The sequence below is a fragment of the Suillus discolor genome (assembly GCF_016758755.1).
Source record: "Suillus discolor strain FC423 chromosome Unknown F5147scaffold_59, whole genome shotgun sequence".
NCBI classification, from domain to species: domain Eukaryota; kingdom Fungi; phylum Basidiomycota; class Agaricomycetes; order Boletales; family Suillaceae; genus Suillus; species Suillus discolor.
In genome coordinates, this window is record NW_024541306.1 from 1 (window position 1) to 21,681 (window position 21,681).

The following is a 21,681-nucleotide window of genomic DNA, read 5'->3' on the forward strand; positions in this document are numbered from 1 at the left end:
TTGTGATTATGTGCTATATATCATCATATATACCTTTCTAAAACCTTCACCGGTTCACTGATGTCACCCTGTGGGCAGAGTCCAGTGATACATGCGACAAAGATGAGTTGTAACGGGGCCTGGAAGGCACGGGGTTTGTGGCGTTCAAGTTAGTTATAATGTCATTTTGATGAGGCTTCTTTGACAGCACCGAAACTGAATGGCGTGGCTTGTAGTGATCAATCTTCTCCACTATACGAGCCACGTTCTATCGACGAGGGAAGGCAGTTGTTCCTTCTATGCTATGCCTTGTATGGTGAAAGGTTTCTGTCACCAGAATTACTTAGATGGTACGCAACTTAGTACTAGAACACACTTCAAGCTTCAACTAGGCGGCCAATGACCGCCCATTGCAACACACATTCTCATTCAATTCGCCTTGGCTAATTCTTACATAGTATTTCGTACGAGGCACAGCCTCAGCTGCTGCTGTGTATTAGGTTGAGTGGTGAAGCTGTGGAGAGCCAATGGTATCTGCTGGGTAAGTAGTACGTGCACGAGGCATGTGCATCGTGCTGTGTTATGCACAGCAGCCTAACATTATAAAACTCGGTACTGTTCTACCTCTATTCCCTCTTACCTAGTATCCTCTGACCCATCTGATCAAAATGTCCCCTTCGCAGCAGATCAAAGATCTTGTCAAGGTCTTCGCAGTTCGTTTTAGGCGCCCCAAAATGAACGGACCCAGATCGACAACCACCGATCATGCTGGTGATGGCTCCATCCATGCAAAAAAAACCCAGCGCCTTTGCCTTTCCTTCCCCACCAGTACACTCTGCAGACAGCAGAGAACCAGGTCTCGAATCCTCCACCAATGTTCCATTCGCTAGATACTCTACTAGGAGTGTACCCCTTTCGCGCGAAGCTTCCGACATGGCTCAGCTGGTGCTGTCCTTGATACAGAATGTCACAAGTGCAATTCCACTTATCCGATCCGATGCAAGCGGGTATTGGTGCACCTGTTGGTGGGGGAAGGATATATCTAACTGGCTTACTATTAGCCAAAAACCTCAATATATCCTCCACTTTAGCTATCCATGCATAAGATACATCCCTCCTATGCGATTATCCGTCTGAGGCTGTCCCCGGTGAGCACCTCTCCTTCGGAGGCTGCGCCGGGAAATGTAAGTGTTTGTCCCTCCCCATCAACGGTCACTATGAATCGCTTTGTAGATCTAAGATTCTCGTTCGTCCGCGCCCGGCAATGTAAGTGTTTGTCTGTCCCCATCACTATGGATTATAATACCACAGCTACAGGTGTAACGTCCGATGTCGCCCAGTGGCAGCATCCTTATGTACAAATCAAGACATAGACAAAAATCCTGATCTTTCGACGGAGTCGAGTAATACTGACACAAGAAACCGAACAGCTGTTGGCGATTAGCGTATCGATTTGCAGTCGGGCCATCCTGTGACTGCCTTCGTAAGCCGGACAAAGGGACGGTTGAACTTGAGTCTACTTTATGAGATGATCACGGGAAAAGATGCGTGGCAGAAGACATCAGCCGTAGGCACCATCATCACCAAAATTCCCAAGTCTGAACTTGCCAAGAAACCGGAATTCTCGTCTTTGTGTTGTGCTTTAGAAGTATGGCGAGGATTTAGTAGACTACTGGAAGTAAGCACTACAATGATGATATAAATATAATATAAGCTATCTGGGCGAAAGCGCTTTCCGATCCCGATCCGCGCGTCTGAAAGAGATGAGGTGAGCTGCGAATCCCAACCAGGTACTAGTAGGAGCCCAGTGACGTACCACACCATGGCGGGAGGCCACCTGTTGTTCCAATGTGAGTGCGGGAGATATCATAGGGCCATCAATGACTCCCTTGATATGCACTATCTCGCTTACCCCAATTGTATGACATCGCAGCAGAGGATGCAACAACCGAGAGATCCCAGTCATGGTTAGATTGAGACAACAACAATATATATCACTTGCTCTTTACGAACCTATAACATAGCTGAAAAGGAGAGATCGATTTATTAGCGATCACCAACTGGCATCATTCACAGACTCTGTCTTGACGATCATGTAGCCATGTCAGCAGCCGCCACACCTTCAAGCTTTACTCCCCTCCCTAGTTCACTAACAGGGCATCCATCACATCATGTCCATCGCCTCGTTCTTTGTTCGGCTATCAGGCTATCATAGTATCGAAGCCTTCGAAGACATCCCGCCGTGGAGAACGCACCGCCCAGTATCCACGTATCCGTAACGATTCATTATGCAGTTGATGGCATCACCGCGTGACTTGGCTAGCGCTCATCCGCCTGAAGCCAAGAACAATCAGCCAAGCACAAGAAGCGTCACTCTGTATGTCACTGCCATTGCATTGATGGATGAAATCGTCGCCAAGGCAGTACCAGGATCGCGAGATGCCGAGGCTCCAAAAAGCTGTGAATAATGTTGGTATTTTTGAAACTTGAAGACATTATTCTTACGACACTGGTATCAGTAAGTGAACCATGTGCTATCAAAACCGGGAACCATCGAAGAAACCTAAGAGCCTGCCGTTTCATCTTAAAAATACTCAACGAGCATCTGTACTCTCTCCGCCTCATTCGCTGGAGCGTGTAAAAGCTCATCCAACGTCTGAAAACAACAATAAATCAGCACCCGCGAAAATGATATGACAGACCAGTTGAAGATACAACACAATAAATCCAGTGATCAAATGACTCACCTCCCCCACTGCTAAGAATCCCTCTACAAAGCCTCCAAGAAGGCTCTTCAATGCCTCATCTGCCTCCAATGCGGCCCTTGCCTCTTCCCAAGACATCGGCATCCGCCGCGTTACGCCCACTGCCTCCCTTTCTGCCTCAGTCATCAGCGCAGCGGGCGTATCACAATCTTGCTCTACGAGCGCTGCTTGAGATTGGATGCCAAGAAGACCAGAACCGATGAGACTGGCGAGAACGAGGTAAGGGGAGGCCGTGCCGTCTACACATTTTACTTCGAAGTGGTTCTTCGAGGGAGCATTGGTCGCAACCTCTGTGTCTACAGACGCAGCAGGAATACACAAGCGTACGGGCGCCTCACGGTTATCCCTTCCCCACGCGACCCATGTTCCGCCACTCCAAATTCCATCGAGCATGCGTGCATAGGAGGCACGTAGGGGGAGCGTGAACGCACAGGAAGCTTGCAGGTGATTGAGTACACCAGCTAGGAAAACGCTTTCAAGAGGGGTGATAGGATTGTCTGATGTGTCCGCTGGAGATTGGTTCAGATTTTGAAGTTTGGATGGATGCTCGGAATTGATGGGGTGCACGGAGATGTGAGTGTGAGCTGCACTGCCACCTATGTGAGAGAGTGAATCAGAGAAGGTAGACTCAGGGTGTGAACATATTGGCAGAAGGCGGAGAGAATGATCAACTACAGGAATAACACGTAACACATACAGGTGTCCATATGTAACCTTGGTGCAAACGTCGCATGAAACCCGTGTTTTCTTGCGACGTTGGTGATGGTCTCCCGTGTGTGCACGAGGGCATCAGCAGCTTCAAGAGGTGGGAGTGGACCCGTCACGATCTCGTACTATGTTGCAAAAAATCAGTATATAGAAAAAAGCGACGAAAAGTCAGGTAAACCAACCTGCCCCGGCGCTGCTTCAGAATGATACATCATCAGTTCGATTCCGCTCCTGACGAGTCCATGTGCAATCTCCTCAAGAACTTCTGTCTCCTTGGCTCCGGAAGGTAGCGCTCGCGTGTGGTTCCACCCGTGTGGGTTGATCGCCTCGATCGGGTTGGTGCTTTTGAGGAGAATGAATTCAGTCTCAAATCCAACAAGGAACGCGGCATTGTAAGATTTGGCGGTGCTGAATGTTCAAGTGAGTCCGCATTCAATGTGGTGTTAGAGAGGACGCACTTGACGATACGATTCAGTGCTGATCGTGGACACATGGGCACACCCGTGCCAAGGATGCGGCCTGGAGCAGGAACCTTATCCTGGAACCAGCCCATAATACTTACATGTCCTGGGGCGTAGGGACACAACCTCATAGATGACAAGTCCACCACAAACAGATACTCCTCTGTAGGCCCAAACCCAGCTGCGAGCCTGTTAATTACGAAGCCGAAGACACATTTGGCGATGGTTATACCCGGTCTGGAGGAGGCGAGGAGTCGATGGAAGGATTTGAGAGGGACGACTCGGATGCTAACAATGTTGACTAGATCAACCCAGGTGATGCGCACGGAGTGAATGTTATAATCTGCTAGGGATTCGATCGAAATGGTGTGAGCTTTGATTGTCTGGGGTGAGTAAGCTGGCGAGTTCGACATTACTGCGAATTGTAAGAGTTGTTGATCCAGTGTCAATTCCAATCTGCGACTATATATACGTATACGCCTCGCCGAGCGTTAACGTTAATTTGCCATCTATTGTAAACATTGATAAGGCTATGGTTGTGATAGAACTTCATAGAAGCAGACCAGGAGCGCCAGATGCTTATATAATATTTCGGCATAGCGCCGCTAGTGTGTAGCGTTCCTAAAAGCCTTCATCATTACAAGGCAACATCTTCCCATAAGTTTTCTCATTTACTTTATTGTTCCTTACTCTACAGTATATAAGGCCCGCATTATCTACTGTTAGAGTAGTTGATCTTACCCCCCCCCGAATAACATTTAGTTCGGACAGTTCTCTTGTCTGAAATAAGTCTATTCAACTATCGACTCTATCGTGTGAACGTATTTGCATACACCACATATTTTGAACTTCCCTAAATCTAAATAAAATTCCCCCCTACGGCCGCCATCAACGAGGACTGATCACCCTCGTACGTCGACGACCCCCTTTACAAAAATCCCTATCCCTTCAATCTTGAAAACAAAAATCAAAATGTCAAACGACAACGACCATGAAAACGTACCAGGTACCTTTCCGCTGAGCTCCCCAGCTGTAGTGAGTGGGTTGAGCATTGACACAGGTGCTCTTGACCTGGGTGTCAAGAGCGCATGGACTCGCGACATGGCTGTCGCTAGAGTCAGGCAGTCACTGAGTCTGAGGGCGGAAGCCCCAACCAGTGACCAGCTATCCACGGACTCATGGCTGGGAGCTCTGGGAGCCCCATCGAAAACTCAAGGACTGCCCCTCACAGATGGGGGCGAAGGGTCCGCCATGATGAGCATTAGTCCTATACTAGGCAGCGTTAGCGGATTACAGACGTCCCACTTTAGGATACGCACCGATAGAAACGTTGACCTAGATACCAATATTAACATTGTCGCACGTCAATCTAAGGAAAATATTAGTTGGTTCGACATGCCTAACGACGATGACATTGGAGAAGTACCGGAGTTCCCAGTACTCAAACCTATAGTCCAAGCCGTGACCTCAACACCTCGGGTTTCATATGAGCTTAAAGGAAGAGCTACAGAAGCAAATAAGGACGCACCTGAAACAGATGATCTGTTTGAACGTTGGACCGAGATCGACGAGCACGCAGCTCGTTTGAGTAAGCCCGATCCTCGAGATTCCGACAAGTCTCTCAAAAGACTCTGGAATGACGATGATCGTTGTGAGTCACTCCAGGTACAGAACCTGGCTCTGCAAAGGTATCGCAACCTAGCTTGCATCAAATTCGCAGAGCAGGAGAACCTTGTCGTAAATCTAAAAGAACAGATTCGTGAGCTTCAGAATCAAGTAATCACAAGTCAGACTTGCGAAGAGGAAACTCGAAAGAAAGTAATGGAAGCAGGCCGTACTCCACCTTCTACTGACACTAAACCCACCAAGTCCAGGTGCGAAGAACCCGGGGTGAACCTGGATAACCCGGAGCTGCCCAAAGAACCTCGATGTTGAGACCCACCCAAGGATTTGAGGTACCAAAGGGCGTCATCGATTCTCCCCAATGGGAGTTCGGTTAAGCGCGCAATGACTGGTCTGGATCACAGTGATCCAGACCCAAGTGACTCGGACTCAATGTCAGCAGATGACGGCGAACGATCATCTACTGAATCTGATGCCGAACGAAAACCTAAGGCGAGACGTCAGAAGTCTTCTAAGTCCCTGAAGAAAGGCAAAGAACTCACGACTAAGAACATGGACGAAACTGTAACTGAATTCGGAATTGACTTCCTTGCGTTAGAGTCAGATTCGGACCATGCCAGTGACTCAGACAATACCAAATGATCCAAAAGGCACGCTTGCAAAGATTATCGCGCCAAGCTGAATCTATTAAAATATCAGCAAGGATTCATAAAGAACGTCCCACCTTTCACCTACAATGGCGAAGCGAACGCAACGATGTACAAGAAGTGGGTCCGAGAGGTCCGGGACTGGAAGGACCGAGCTCGACTATCAATGGGACAGAGCTTACGGATGCTTGGTAAATATATGAGCGGGCAAGCATATCGTTTCTATGAGCGAGACATTCTGGACTTAAGGAAAGAGTACTCACTCACCGAATTCTTTGAACAACTCTTTGATTACCTGTTCCCACCGGATTTCCGCATGCAGCAACGTCAGAGATTCCTTGAGTGCAAGCAAGATGTCAAGCTATCCGTCCGAGACTATCTGCGCAGACTCCGAAATATAGCCGACACTGTTGGTGATGTTGATGAGCGAGAAATGGTGCGACAATTCTGGATGAATTGCCAACCATACATCAGAGCATCGTTAGTAGATAAGGGCTACGAGCCAAATACTGTTAGTCTTGATAAAATTGAGCGTAAAGCCCTACGTATCGAGCGAGCTTACCTCGAGAATGCTAGGGACCCTAATGTCGCCTTAGCCCTGAACCCCACACTAGTTGCAAGCTATGCATCTAATGCAAATCCCAACTGAAGAAGGAACTCTAAGCCATATCAATCCTCTAATCAGCAAAGGACCAATTTGATATCTGCAAACGCCGTGTCAGAATCATCAGCGCAAGGGAACAAACAATACAGACCTCGTCAGACACCTCCCAATCGTGGCTCCAGAGCCCCACCTCGACCTAAAAAGAACATGGATCAGATAAAACAACTGTGTGACCTGAACCAGTGCTTTGAATGTGAGCAAACCGGACATCTAGCGAAAGACTGTCCCAGACGACACCGACTCCCGTTTAGGCCTAGATCCACAGTAGCTACCCTAGGTGCTCGTGCGGTTGGAATCACCAGTGCCGATATACGCAATGCCGCAATCGAAGAAGGTGTCGCTAGTGGTCTATATGGGATGGCTGTCAGCCTGGACGAAGAGCCCAAATTAGATGCTGTGGAAACACTTATGATCGTCTCCCGCACCATCGAGCAATTAAAATTGGGTGTACCTCTCCCTACGGATGAGATCTATGACCCATTATATGATCCTACTGGTAGCGACCGATTCAGTATTTCCCTGCACAGAGGACCAAATACGTACCTCTTATCAGACAAGTACAACTACGATGATTATATCATCTATCTTGACCAAATGACCGACCCTGACTTCGACGTCGTCTCCTGGTTAATTGACAACAAGTTGCGCAACTATGATAAACTTGTACTCACTAAGTCCTCATTCAAACCGACTTGGAAAGGTGTGGTACTAGAACACAACCAAGATGCCCCACCGCAGTCATCTGCCAATGAACCCATCGCGGATGTCTCTGACGCGCCTGAACTGCTTGATGTCGAGACAAGTGATGATGAAGAAACAGGCTCGTCACGAAACCCCCGACCTGGTGAGGTTGAGACTAGAGCAAGAACAGAGGGCCCTGAATTGGACTCAGAGCGTGGAAGCTTCGACGAAGGATTACACCCACCAGACACTAATCCAGTCGTCTCCCAGATCAACCCATCTGTCCTACGTCACTACAATGAATCCAGTGAACTTTTCTGCGCCAGTCAGCCGAAACGGGGTGACGCACCTGACACTCGCACACTTCAATGCAATGCTTCTAGGCCCAAGTCAACCACTAGAATCCTCCCACGCTCCATTGTCGTAATTGTCATGGTGAACGACCGGCCGTGCCAGGCGCTATTAGACTCCGGGTCTCTAACAGATTTCATATCAAGCACCGTTGTTGACCAACTGAAACTCACTTACACGCTGCTGGACAAGCCAATCCCATTACAGTTGGCTGTGTCCGTGTCATGTAGCACAGTAAAGGCTTGTACGACTGTCGACCTAAAGTACCAAGACGTCAGTGGCCCTCGTACTTTTGATATCGCAAATTTAGAAGCTTATGACGTGATCCTTGGAATGCCGTTCCTGTTTCAACACCAAGTTCTGTTAGGGTTTAACCCCCCAGAAATTAAGATAAGAAGTATCTTACCGTTACCAATCAGAGGCGCGCAGACTCAGGTGCTAGAATTGAAAGGGTCTAGTCCAGATACTGACGTGATTGAGTCATATCGACGAGAATTGCTTGCCTACGCAAAGGATATCTGCAAGGAAGCTCATGAGACTCCTCTCCCTCCCCTGAGAAACATCAACCACGTCATACCTTTAATTAATGAGAACGAAGTGTACTCGTGGCGGCAGTCTAAGTGTCCCGAAGCGATGAGACCACTGTGGAGGGCGAAGCGCGACGACTACATCTGGACTGGTAGATGGGGGTTTGTCAGTGGGTCCAATGCTGTCCCTATGATTATGATGAAAAAGACGACAAAGGATGGGTCATTGAAGCTGCATACCGTACTGGACACTCGTCAGCGCAACAAGAACACACAGAAGCTCGCATCCCCCCTGCCTGACATTGATACCATTTTGCACAATGTGTCGTCCAAACCTTTCCGTTCACTACTGGACAGTAAAGACGCATATGAACAGATTTGTGTTGTCCCAGAAGACGTCCATAAAACCCTGTTTGCGACACCTGACGGCACGATGATCAGCCATGTAATGCAAATTGGAGACTGCAATGCCGGTGCAACGTACCAGTCCCTAATGAATCACATTTTTGGCCTGTACATCGGGGTCTTCATGGACGTTTATCTTGATGACATTGTTATCTATTCGGACACTGCGGAAGATCACGTTAAACACATTAAAATAGTTATCGATACCCTAAGGGAGCATCAGTTCTACCTTAGTGAGCATAAGATGCAGCTCTTCATGAAAGAGCTTTGTATTCTGGGTCATGTCATAGATGACGCTGGGATCCACCTGGACCCTCATAAGGTTGACAAAGTTGTGAATTGGAAGACGCCTACTTCCAAAGAGCTACTCATGCAATTCATAGGATCGGTGGGTTACCTCGCCTCCGGATGCGAAGGCGTACGCATGGATATGCAACACCTCTCGAAGGTGGCCGCGCTGACCACTAAATGGTCCTGGAACCTGACTGATCAGCGGGCTTTCGACCTCATAAAAGATTGCATCGAAGCTCACCGTAATGTTCGGCGGAAAGCCATCGACCTTCCCCAGGCCATAACTGGCACCCTGCCGGTGAACCTGACCACAGACGCGTCCCTCACTGGCGCAAGTGGTGTATTGTCTCAGGGAGTGGACCCGACAAAGGCTGACGTCGTCGCCTTCTGGTCCGGTAAATTCAATGCTGCGCAACAGAATTACCCTGTACATGAACAAGAGTTGTTAGCCATTGTTGAGTCCCTCAAACGGTTCAGGCACTTACTCATTGGCCTCAAGTTCCTGATATTCACTGACCATAAGGGCCTAGAGTGGATCTCCACCCAGTCCAAACTCTCGCCTAGACAAACACGCTGGCTGGAAGCATTGAGTGAGTTTGACTTCGACATAACTTACCTGCCTGGTGAAGACAACGTTCTGGTGGACGCCTTGTCCAGAATGTACAGCAATGAGCCTAAAGGCATGGTCAGATCAGCAAGTGAATATGTTAGCGTAGAAGATGATGACTTACCCAAATCCCTGCTGCTGCACTTCATGACGGCGCCAGTCTACACGGGTACACCACTGTTCCTGGGTGCCACAGAGGCAAGACGTTCCACCCGTGTAGCTATGCAACGCATCAATGATGGTAGCGAAGGCAGCAAGCAACGTAGCACTCACGTCCAATTGGCCTCTGCCTCGCAGACTTCACCGGCGGGAGTACAAAAGGCAGTGCAGGGCACTACCCTGCCGACGAAGGCACCTGGCAAGCAAGAAGGTCAGCCAACGGCGCAAGGAGCCAAGCACTTACCTCCACAGCGAATAAGGAAAGTGACCCTGTGACTGGGTGCACCCCCAGTAGAGTCACTGGAGGGTGGGTTGGTAGACAGAAGACAAAGAAAGAGCTCAAACAGCGCACCGGCAAATAGACACCCACAAAGTCATGTGACAAACGTCATTGTCCAGACAGGGCCAAGATCCTTGGACATCTCCGATAAGAACCCAGACGAAACAATGCCGGGCGTAACAGCCCAGACCAATGACGTCAATGACATCACAGTCCAGACCTCATGTCAAATGACTTCCGAGCTTAATTCAGACCCAGCCGAAACGGCCGCAAAGCACATTCTCACTGAATCCCCCCCATCATTAGCCTCTGTTATTGCCCTAGGCGACCCATCTGTCGACATCCACAAGAGAACAGTCGACAGGTATCAAGAAGACAAGTTCTATGCTAAGATATTGGACCAGCCTCACGCATATAAGAACTTTGAGCTGAGTAATGGCAGAATATTCATTAAACATGACAACCATCGCGTCCTATGTATCCCAGACGTACAGATTGGAGACCGACACATCCGCAAGGTACTCATATCACACGCGCACTCTATCCTGGCCCATCTAGGCCCATCAAAAACGCTTACTTACCTTTGAGAGAACGTTTGGTGGAAGGATATGATAAGTGACATAAAGGCATTCTGTGAGTCATGTCCGACGTGCCAAACGTCAAAGCCAACTAATAGCCACCCATACGGCCTACTCGAACCCCCCGAGGTTCCGACGCGCCCATGGAAAATGATTGGCATTGACTTTGTTGGCCCTCTCCCCGAATCTCGAACCTTGAATGGCATGTTCGATATGATTTTGGTCGCTATTGACCACCTAACGGCTATGGTGCATCTCGCCCCAACTAAACAAATGTATCGAGCCCGCGACATTGTGGAAGTCATGTTTAACTTAGTGTACAAACTGCATGGAATGCCGTCTCGCATCGTTAGTGATCGGGACTCCCTCTTCACCAGCACCTTCTGGAAACGACTCCACGAACTCACTGGTACCGAACTCCGGATGTCGACCTCATTCTACCCCCAAACCGACAGCATCACTGAACGTGCAAATTGTACCATCATGCAGATGCTCCGACAGTGTGTCTCTCCCACGCAAAAAGACTGGGCCATCAAACTACCTTCCATTGAGTTTGCGGTTAACTCGGCGAGCTCTGCAACACGAAACTCTCCCCCATTCAAACTCATCTACGGCATGATGCCACCATCCATGATATGGAACACCAAGTGTGAGTATCTGGGAGTTTGCAGTCTTTGCCCAACGGATGAAAGACTCAGTTATGGCTGCCCACAATGCCTTAATCGCTGCCTGGGTTAAAAGCACGTCATTGTCGAACCAACGGCGTAAGGAGGCACCCTTCGTAAAAGGCGACCTCATTTACTTGTCCACCGAGAATATTGCACTTCCCAAAGGACGCGCACGCAAACTGGCGCCTAAGTTCATTGGCCCCTTCAAAATCTTAGACGACTACAAAAACAATGTGTTCCTACTAGATCTCCCTGCAGAACTGAAGCAGCGCGGCCTGCACCCCGTGTTTCATGCCCATCTCTTACGGCCACATGTACCCAACGACGACAGATGATTCCCCGGCCGGCAACTCACTCAAATTAGCGATATTGGTTGCCCGGAGGAATGGTCCGTCTCCAGAGTGACTGACCACCACGGGCAAGGCTCTAACTCCCTTTTTGAGATAGAATACTCATCCGGAGACCGCGTCTGGCTCCCTTACCATGAAGTCTCTCGCCTAGAGGTGGTCACCCAATATCTGGAGTGCCTGGGGGTGCCTGGCATCAAGCACCTGCCAAAGAAAATTTCGGGCCCCTCCCACGAGGTTAGTGTTGCTACCATGTATAATTACACGGATGCTTACAACGAGGTATTCGGACTTGTCAACCGACTACTGGTTGACCTCCCTCCTCGGATCAGGATTGGGTCCTCACAAGGAGTACTTAAACTCTCGGCAGGTCCTACCTCCACCACCCAGATTCCCCGCAGTTCAGGCTGCTAAAGAACTTGCCTCGTCCAGACTCCCCACAGTTCAGGTAGCTAAACCTACCTCGCCCAGACTCCCCACAGTTCAGGCAGCTAAAGAACTTGCACCACCCAGATTCCCCGCTGTCTCCCCAGACATAACCCCATCCCTCACTCACCAGATGGCGTCCAACGCTCCCAGAGGACACTTCGTCCGTCGACGTGGAGGGCGTATGTTACGCTGACCGTCAGTCGGCGTGTGCAAACTAGGATAGGTCTTCTCAGCGACGACTCGAGTGAGTCTACTGAAGCTGAGGGTGGTTCTCAGCTTGACGGAACGTCAAGGGTTCCTCCGGCGATCTCGGTAAGACGGCGCTCGTCAAGATGCAGGGCTAGCGGATACGTGCTAAGTCGTAAGGGGGCGACTTAGAAGTGCGGTCTTGCGCAAGGAAGCTGGGAAGCTTAGTTGAACAAGTTCTGGGATGAACCTAGTAGATTAAAGTAAAGTCTAAGTACAATAATCTGTCTACTTATATGTGCTACATATAGGTATTCTAGCTCAGTCTGTAATCAATGGTATATCTGGGATCTATGATAACAAGACGTGAGGTCAGATAAGATACATGAGGCTTAACCTCTGATCAAGCATGCAGCGCCAAGTGCGACTGTGCATAGGTACATGAGGCGCCAAGGGCGCTCCGGATCTTCATGAAGCGACATGCGGTATGCATGCGCTGATCTAGGGTGACCATGAGGCGTACAGCCTCCATGGATCAGGTACAAGGCCATCTAGGCCAGGGGCGGGGTCATAGCGCCAGGGGCGGCATCACAGCGGTGTAGACCGCTGTCTTTCTAAGTGCAGGCGGTGTTCTGCTGCGTCGGGAGTCTAGCAGGGCGGGGGCTGGCGTAGGCAGAGCTGGGGCTCCAGTAGGTGTTACGGATGCCTGTAACATGTAGAGATCAGGGTCAGTTTCCTCCGCCGGACCACCCCAACTCTGACGCCCTCAATGTGTTCATGCACTTCTTCGTGGCCGAGGCTCAAGCTAAAGAGCTGGCTACCAGGAAGGAGGCTCACGCATTCAAACAACGCCTCCATTCTGAGCGCGACCGTGACCAGGACTACCGTCACCGCCCACATGGGCGCGATCGCAAGCTCGAAAGACATCATCAGCGTGAGGCCACTCACTTTGCTAGCCGCCGGGCGCTGTCTTCCCTTCATCGAATGTTGGACAACCGCCCTGTCCACAGACATGACCTACCAAGGACGCAACCTCATGAGGTTCCCCTTCCCCAGTCCCCTTCCATGTCCATCACGCCTCCTCCTTCTCTACCATCCCCTGCTTCACCTTCCCCCCCTGCAGAACCTGCAGGTGATCTTGGCGCGGATATCGACTCGCTCATTGCCGAGTCCGAGCAGATGGACTTAGAGGCCGAAGCTCGTCGTCGCGGTTTCACAACCGAGGAGCTTTTTGGTAGTGTCGTCCTCCTCGGATTAGTGACTATTGTTAACATGTCCCTCCTCGTTCTCCTAGCAGCTATGGGCACCATGAACATTGAGTCCGCTCCCACCTCTCAGGCTTAATAGGCCCTACCGAATATTCAACAGGTCCCCTTCAGAGGACCTGGAGGGCATATGTAGTGTTCCTAAAAGCCTTCATCATTACAAGGCAACATCTTCCCATAAGTTTTCTCATTTACTTTATTGTTCCTTACTCTACAGTATATAAGGCCCGCATTATCTACTGTTAGAGTAGTTGATCTTACCCCCCCCCCCGAATAACATTTAGTTCGGACAGTTCTCTCGTCTGAAATAAGTCTATTCAACTATCGACTCTATCGTGTGAACGTATTTGCATACGCCACATAGTGCTACTGCTGCGGCAACACTGCGGTTCTTTGTGCATCAAATACACTTACTACTAACTGTATAGCGTAAATTTGGAACGTCGCGGCAGATACTTATATACCGCGCAGCAGTCGCAGCAGTGGTGCAGCATTTTCCTAGTGCCCGTAATATTTCGGAAATCTCCCAGATACATATTTTCTCCAAAACACCGCGATCACAGTCAAACTATCAACGATATATCACCGGTTCAACGCAACCATTGTACTAGATATGGTGAAAGGTTTTGATGATTTTGTCTCTCACCAGAATGATATAACCCCTCGAGCGGCGAGCGCTAATCATCAAATTCAAATCAACCGCTGCTTTAAGACTACTGTTCGGCTGCCCATTATCTTTGGCACCTTGCAATTGCTGCTTGCACTATCACATAACATCTGACTACACGTTGAAGTCTCTCACATGCCTTTGGCTACTCGCATGTTTCCTGTCTCGCGCCGTCATGTATTCTATTACTTCGATAGTACGCAAATTAGTACTAGACAGCACTTCAAGGCTCAACGACAATTATGATCGCCCATTGCAACACAAACTCACATTCTCATTCGATTCTCCTTGGCTAATCCTCGCAAAGTATTTCGCGCAAATAAGTACGAGGTACAGCTTCAGCTGCTGCTGTGTATTAGGTTGAGTGGTGAAGCTGTGGAGAGCCAATGGTAAGTAGTACATGCACGAGGCATGTGCATCCTGCTGTGTTGTGCACAGCTGCCTAACATTATAAAACTCGGTACAGTTCTACCTTTGTTCCCTCTTACCTAGTATCCTCTGACCCATCTGATCAAAATGCCCCCTTCGCAACAGGTCAAGGATTTCGTCAAGGATTTGGGCAAGGTCTTTGCAGTTCGTTTTAGGCGCCCCAAAATGAACGGACCCAGATCGACAACTACCGATCATGATGGCAATGGCTCCATCCATGCACAAACCACCAGCGCCTTTTCTTTCCTTCCCCACCAGTACACTCTGCAAACAGCAGAGAACCAGGTCTCGAATCCTCCACCAATGTTCCATTCGCTAGATACTCTAGGAGTGTACCCCTTTCGCGCGAAGCTTTCGACATGGCTCAGCTGGTGCTGCCCTTGATACAGAATGTCATAAGTGCAATTCCACTTGTCGGTGCTCCGATGCAAGCGGCTATTGGTGGATTATTGACAGGCCTTCAAGCTATAGATGTGAGAGCTTGTATGAATGCGAGCCAGTTTCTTGATTTCAGAGATTGCTACAGAGACGAAGCCAAAATCAGGCGGACCTCAATAGCCTGATCTTGCTACTTGATCGACTGAGCCGCGAATTATGCAACGCCTCGCCTTCCTCGGATCCTGTTGAACAGTCCCGAAGAGATTCCTTTGCCAGGTATCCACGTTATTGATGTATTTTTTTATTCACCTTGACATTGAGTTGCACTCAGAATGCTGCAAGACACCTCAGCCCGAGTGACAACGTTGCGTGAGCGCTGTCTTGCATCCACACTTGTCACACAAGCTATCGCTGGATACTTTGCTGAGATCGACCGCTATCTGGCGGTGTATTTGGTAGTGTTCTATTCTCTAGCGAATGTTTGCATTCACTCACTACTCTGTTTGGTCAGTGGTCGTGTCAAATGCAAAGTCAACGTGAAGTACACGAAATGTTTGTGATTCTACAGAGGGAGCAGGAGGATCGTCAGAAATTCCTGCTGACAATCGAAAACCTGGTTGCCCGCGCACAGTCCTCTGTGGGACCGACTGCAACGCAATTAATTGGAACTGCTACACGTGGCTGTGTGACACTGATAGATGCAACAGGTCACCAATATCCAATACCGGTGGACTTCTGCACCTCATTTGAGGTACGGCTTTTACCGCAAAAACCCGTCTTGCAAAAGCATACTCATCAGGTTCTCTTCAGCAATTCAATGAGATGCTCAAAGTTCTCTTTAAACGCAACTCGATTGAAGCTCAAATCCAGAGACAGTATATGGAGAGCGGACAGTACGATTTGTGCATTGACGAAGGCATGCAAGTAACTCGACTTAATTCCAACGAATGGTCAACACTGGAAGTGGGCACGAAAGTTATCATGAGGGCCATCATCCAACAGCAGACGACATCATCCTCTGGAGTTTCCTATACATGTTTTTGTGGTGGGGTGAATCCCCTCGGCGTTGAGTCTATCATGTATTCGCTTGAACGGCAGGCTGGTTCCTCGATTGATTGGTGAGTATGCTTCAAGTCTTCTGGGTCCTGATTACGTCTAACAACTGGCAGTCGAAAGTGCGGACGACGGTTTCAGATTTCCCGCGTATCTTGCCCTGCAAAGCAGAGTTCTGGCACTCGATCGTCTAACATCGACTTTGATCGCAGAACTGACGCAGGGACGGACCTTATTCCCAACTTGCATATCCAGCAAACTGTATGTCGCATGAAATTGTAATCTTTAGCTGAATACTTAACAATCTTTCGTTCTCAGGAGATTTCAGTGCGTGATGTTGCCTTCTGAATTGTTTATTCGACATTGATCACGATGTCAGTCTCTTGACGGAGTGTTCCAGTGCCTGTGGGCGCACTGCAACCACATAATTTTCGGCTACCAAATATATCGTCACCTCCGTGCATTTCACGGAATTCATGGTGCAGATCACACGCGCGTAATTTGCTCGTGGGGTTACTGTAACACCAAACTGTACAAGGAGAGCCTCGTGCGACATGTGCAAGAAAAACATCTCAGAATTACATATTTTTGCGACACCTGCGACTGGGGATCCGCGCGCATATACAACCTCAAAGTCCACAAGAGAAATTGTAAGGGTCTGCAGCAGTAGATGTCAGTCATGACTTTCTCTTGCATATGACTAACACTAATTGTGCGATTTCAGGTATTGCTTCGGTATTTCAAATATTCAACCCAGATTCCAGTGTGCCCAGTTTCCAAAAAATTCTTACTTCGATAATCTTTTTTGCTCCGGCATCACGGTGTTTACCCATGGTATCTTTTTTTTTGGATCCTCGTTTACTGTCCTGTGGGGCGGAGCCCTATGGTGGACACTACCCCATGGTATCTTGAGTTCAGCTAGTGCTTCTATGGATGTTCGATGTTTCAGTCTTCCTGGCCACGAGACCATGTTTGGAGTAGCAAAATGGCTGCAATCGCGTCAAATTTTTGAAGTGCACGCCTAGTTTTAATACTCTTTTACCAGTGGTACCGCGAATAAGTTGTCATTTCTCTAGTTATGTGTCCGATGTGTTCAGGCGCCCTTCTATCTACCCATAAACGCCGACTCAGACATTGAATATTGAGACTGGAACCCGCAATTCACATTAATACGGCGCCCTCGATATCGAGCAGCCAGTCCGATGATGTAAGAGAAATTGAAGGAGGCTAGCCTGTCGGCTGAAGTTGAGAGCTGTTCATGAGGAGTGAGAGTCGCAGGTCTCATAGATCCAACGATCGGAGACTACAGTAGTCTTGAGATACGATGTGACGGCGACACGCTGAAGGGTAATTTGCGATGATGTGCTACTTTACATTAAAAAAATCGAGTTAGTGTCCTCTAGATCATGAACGAAAACAATCGTTCCTTCTATAAATCTCTGCAAATTGAGGCGTCCGTCATCGCAGTAAAACTCACCTCGAGCTCCCATCAATCACCTCATACCCCCAAACAAAAAAAGTCATGACTGTCATTAAAACCGAGAGCACACAGAAAGGCACACCTGCATAAAATACGTATATACTCAAGTAAAAAGAACGCATAAACAACGACAAAAAACGCAGATCAACAATTTGACGCGAGTGTGACAGAGGAGAGAGAAGAAGAAAAAAGTATAAAATAATTGTAATGCGATGCGATGCGTGCATGCGTGCATGAACGGGTGGTATGGGTTGGGTTGGGGTGATATGCTATAGCGAAGGATATGGAAGTATAGAGTTGAAAAATGAATGCGTTGCGTCAAAGAGAGCGAGGGACAGACAGACAGACAGACGAGACACCCGAACCGTCCAATGCATGCACATTCCACACCGGAAATACCTGATACTTGATACGTTTTATCCATTGCAAATAGCACATAGGGCAACGGGAATGGGAATAGAAAAATACGCACTCCTCACCCCCTCAATACTTGCTTATTCTGGTTTCATGCGATATATCACGGCAGCGGCCGCGACACTCAAGACGAGGACGCCAATGGCAGCTGTTATCGTTGTTGATGCCGAATGCAGCTACGCTCAAGGCGTTAGTACCAGTGGCTATATGCATGTGGAAAAATACTCACCCGCTGCGTCACCTCTGTCTGCGTCTGCATTTGTAGGTGCACTTTCTGTCCCACAGTATCCGTACCCCCGGCATCGGTGACAGATGACTCTGGAGTGAGAGGTTGCACACCCTCGTGCTTCTCCAACTCGCCCTCTACCTCAGGCTCGCTTCCCACAATCGACGGTCCAGGTGAAGGGGATCGTGATCGACCTGCATCACCGTTCAAAATCCCATTTCCATCCTTGTGCGCATCATCATCCAACTCGATGGAAGACACAGATGGAGATCTCGAACGTCTTCGTCTTCGCGCTTTCCCCCGACCAGGATTAGAAGCGACGCTCACAGGACTTGGAGGCGTCACTAGTCCTCCACCTAGAGGATTCGTCCCGTTCGCGGTATGCAGCTTGAGATCACCGTTTTGAAGTCTTGCATGCGTTTGCGCTTGTACGTGCGAGGTAACGACGGTCGATACCCGTGCGTCTAATCCGTTTTCTAGTCCCTCAAAGGCCCGGCGTAACCGTTCACGCTCTGCTCCCCATTCTTCTTGCGCTGCGCTCCATTGCCCTTCTACACCCTTCTTCCACTCTGCCATCAACGCAGTCAACCCTTCCGCAGGATCCGGTTGCTGCTGTTTATGTGCGCGAAGCTGGGCCTCTACCGCGCTTTCTACGGCCTTGGCGAGTTGGGCCTCCACAGCTGCAGCGATCTGCGTCTCGAACTGCCGGTCTGCAACCAGCGCCTCCAGCGCGGTGATCTTGTCCTGCAACACAGTGATCGTGCCCTGAGCGGCAGCATGTTGCGCCGCTAGGGAATGGTTGACTTCTACAGCGCTGTCTATGCGTCCACTAAGAGCTACTAGCCGTGCTGAGAGCTCGTCTAGTGCAGGGTGCGATGGCTGTGGCGAAGGAGATCGTGGTCGTGATCGTGATGTCGAAGGTTCAGTTTCCGATGCACGGGCATGCATAAGCTCGTCCTCGTCCATTCCCATCCCCGATGGCTCTGGCGTCCGCGGCCTACCCAGCTCCTCCCTCCTCTGTGCACGCTCCCTATCCTCCTCGCTCTCATCCTGTTCTTCGCTCTCGTCCTCTTCCTCGACGCGCTCCAACTCATGCGGGGTGATTGTACGAATGCTAGATCCGTCGTCGTCGTCTTGTCCACGGCGACCGCGCTCCGAGTCTACGTTCATGGCATTGTCGTGCTGAGAACGTGCGGATGAAGCATGGATGAGATCGCGGAGAGCTGCAACCTCGGCCTTAATGGCCTCGTGCTCTGCAAGCATGTCCTCGAGTGCGCGGACCTTGTCGACATGGCTTGCGAGGCTGGCTTGGGTCTCGTGCAGCTCTGTGCGCAGCTCAGAAAGGGCAGGGTGCTCCGGGGGAGGTGCAGGAGGTTCTGGATTTGCGGGCGCGGCAGATGCGGGTGCGGGTGCAGAGTTTCCGGAGGTTTGTTGTGAACGTACGGGAGGGAGCGATTGAGGGAAGTGCGGTAGGTTTTGGGGCTGTGGGAGTGGAGATAGTCAGTATGTATGGATGTAGAGAGTAATGGAAGACGGACCACCGAGCCACCGAGCGTGTCGTGAATATCATTCATTACAGTGCTTAGGGAGTGCAGTTCTGTACCGGTCTCGCGACTCTTCTGGAGTTCGCCCTGAAGCCTGCTTAATATGTGGTCAAAGGTTAGGCCATTTTTTCCCGGTGGACGCATACTGCCGCCCATACCACCAAGCTGGCTCTGTAGGGCAGGGCGGCGCTGTGGATGTGCAAAGCTAAAGTTATTACCACTTCCAGATGATGAAGTGGCGGGAGGAAGGACGGAGGGAATATTGGGAGGAAGAGAGGTGGATGATGGGATGGCCTCTACGCGGGCAGCGAGGTGCGCATCTTCGTCTGTGAACACACACATGACGCGTGCAGCGACTTTGTGGTGGATTGTGGTCTTGTTGTCTTCACCAATGATGTCGATACCGAATTCCTACGAAGGGGTTGGGTGGGTCAGACGGGGGAAAAGTAAGGGAAAACATACCACGATATCATCATTTTTGAGCTCAAATGGCTCGGATTCGACTCCTTCTGGGCTGAGTCGCTCGCCATTGATGAAAGTGCCGTTAGAACTTTTCACGTCTTTGATGTATATCTTCCGCCACGTCCGTCAGTCTTCCCCCTCGAAAACAAGGAACAAGACACACCTTTCCACTGTCCTCCCAAATCTCTGCATGTTGTCTGCTTAGTACTTTTGAGTCAAAATAACCGTTTCTCTCTCCTGGGATTGTCTTTGTGTTTGTCTGGCGCCCGATCTTTACGCGCTGGCCATTGTGAAGGGAGATATGTTTTGGGATAAAAGTGTCGTTTAGAGGATAGAGGTAAAGAGAAGGATATGGCGGGTGTACATGTGGAGAGGAGAAGGGTTGAGTCGGGGCCATCGCTGCTAACGGCGGTCAAGTAAATTATCGTCAATCCCTTCTAGCCGCATCCCACATCCCACTTCAACGCTTATGTAATAATTACCTAATTCGTCCATCCTCTGCGCACGAACCGGTCAACATTCCTCGTGCCCAGTATCAAGCAGACATGCATCTTTCATTTCTGATACACATTCATGAGCGGCGTTTTCTGGCGAAACAAATCTGACCAGTTAACTGGAATTGATCAATTGCGAATATTTTAACATTAAATATTTAGGAGGGTGACCAGGTGAGTTTTTCCACATTTCATCACTCTGGCACCCCACTGACATTGAGCAAGTATCAACATTGCTCAAGCTCTCGCTAGCACGAGCGCACAACCACTTCTCGGTCTACGGGAAGAAAAATACAAAACAAACGGACAGACCCCTTAGTGGTTTGAATGACGAAATTAACTGCAACACGACCTTCAACATGTGATACAAGCAAGCCTCAAGGCGCCTACAAGCACGCTGTGCAAACTTTGTCATCTAAGCCGTAAGGCTATCTGGTCTCCCAACTACCTCCACCATAACTACCTCTCTTTTCGCCGCATTGTTTGCGTAGAGCTAAATTCGTTTATTTGAGTATTGTCTTTTAATCATCTCTTCGTGAATATCTTTATTAAATCTGTGGATTTAAACAGCTCTCCTCGTAAGCAGATTCCATTAGGACGTGAGGATGAGACCCCTCGTAACCCTTCCGCTCCATCTCTGACCAGATGGTCTTCTATTGCGGGTTGTGATTGATGGTTGTGTAGTGGCAGAAGGTTGTCCTAAGGTGAGCGTCACTGCTAACTCCTGAAGATCACAATTTGATTGATATGTATGTCCAAGACCTGGTTCTATCTTTAGGTCGGAGTCCCGATTGAGTCAGAATGATAGCCACATTCTGCCTTCTGCCACAGACGGATCGTTCTCAGAATACCACCAGCCCGTGAGTGGTATATGCTAATCTTTGTCTATAAGGCGAGATGCTTCGCTCTGTCA

General features: G+C 49.4%; 5 protein-coding genes across 5 annotated transcripts; 3 read left to right on the forward strand and 2 right to left on the reverse strand.

The window, feature by feature from the left end:
* Window positions 1-102: 102 nt before the first annotated feature.
* Window positions 103-1,352, forward strand: F5147DRAFT_763118 (uncharacterized protein; the record flags this gene model as incomplete). Its single annotated transcript, XM_041440622.1, has 7 exons — window positions 103-133; window positions 188-329; window positions 438-520; window positions 728-1,000; window positions 1,086-1,163; window positions 1,213-1,245; window positions 1,291-1,352. The coding sequence occupies 7 exons, from the start codon at window positions 103-105 to the stop codon at window positions 1,350-1,352; spliced, it is 702 nt and encodes a 233-aa protein (XP_041289014.1).
* Window positions 1,353-2,432: 1,080 nt separating this feature from the next.
* Window positions 2,433-4,454, reverse strand: F5147DRAFT_712672 (uncharacterized protein). The gene is made up of 5 exons (XM_041438368.1): window positions 3,911-4,454; window positions 3,635-3,860; window positions 3,442-3,577; window positions 2,727-3,340; window positions 2,433-2,635 (listed from the first exon to the last, which is right to left on the reverse strand). The coding sequence occupies exons 1-5, from the start codon at window positions 4,324-4,326 to the stop codon at window positions 2,564-2,566; spliced, it is 1,464 nt and encodes a 487-aa protein (XP_041289015.1). The 5' UTR covers window positions 4,327-4,454; the 3' UTR covers window positions 2,433-2,563.
* An 8,604-nt stretch (window positions 4,455-13,058) lies between these two features.
* Window positions 13,059-13,700, forward strand: F5147DRAFT_777430 (uncharacterized protein; the record flags this gene model as incomplete). Its single annotated transcript, XM_041441982.1, has 1 exon — window positions 13,059-13,700. One exon carries the CDS (start codon window positions 13,059-13,061, stop codon window positions 13,698-13,700), a length of 642 nt encoding a protein of 213 aa, XP_041289016.1.
* Window positions 13,701-15,425: 1,725 nt separating this feature from the next.
* F5147DRAFT_712675 (uncharacterized protein) lies at window positions 15,426-16,966 on the forward strand (the record flags this gene model as incomplete). The annotated part of the gene is made up of 7 exons (XM_041438369.1): window positions 15,426-15,550; window positions 15,607-15,846; window positions 15,906-16,213; window positions 16,265-16,409; window positions 16,467-16,475; window positions 16,528-16,820; window positions 16,873-16,966. Coding segments are annotated over 6 exons (1,118 nt in total), but the record flags the coding sequence as incomplete, so codon positions are not given.
* A 691-nt stretch (window positions 16,967-17,657) lies between these two features.
* Window positions 17,658-20,696, reverse strand: F5147DRAFT_712676 (uncharacterized protein). Its single transcript, XM_041438370.1, has 5 exons — window positions 20,438-20,696; window positions 20,275-20,385; window positions 19,807-20,223; window positions 18,272-19,750; window positions 17,658-18,218 (listed from the first exon to the last, which is right to left on the reverse strand). The coding sequence occupies exons 1-5, from the start codon at window positions 20,669-20,671 to the stop codon at window positions 18,123-18,125; spliced, it is 2,337 nt and encodes a 778-aa protein (XP_041289018.1). The 5' UTR covers window positions 20,672-20,696; the 3' UTR covers window positions 17,658-18,122.
* Window positions 20,697-21,681: the final 985 nt, after the last annotated feature.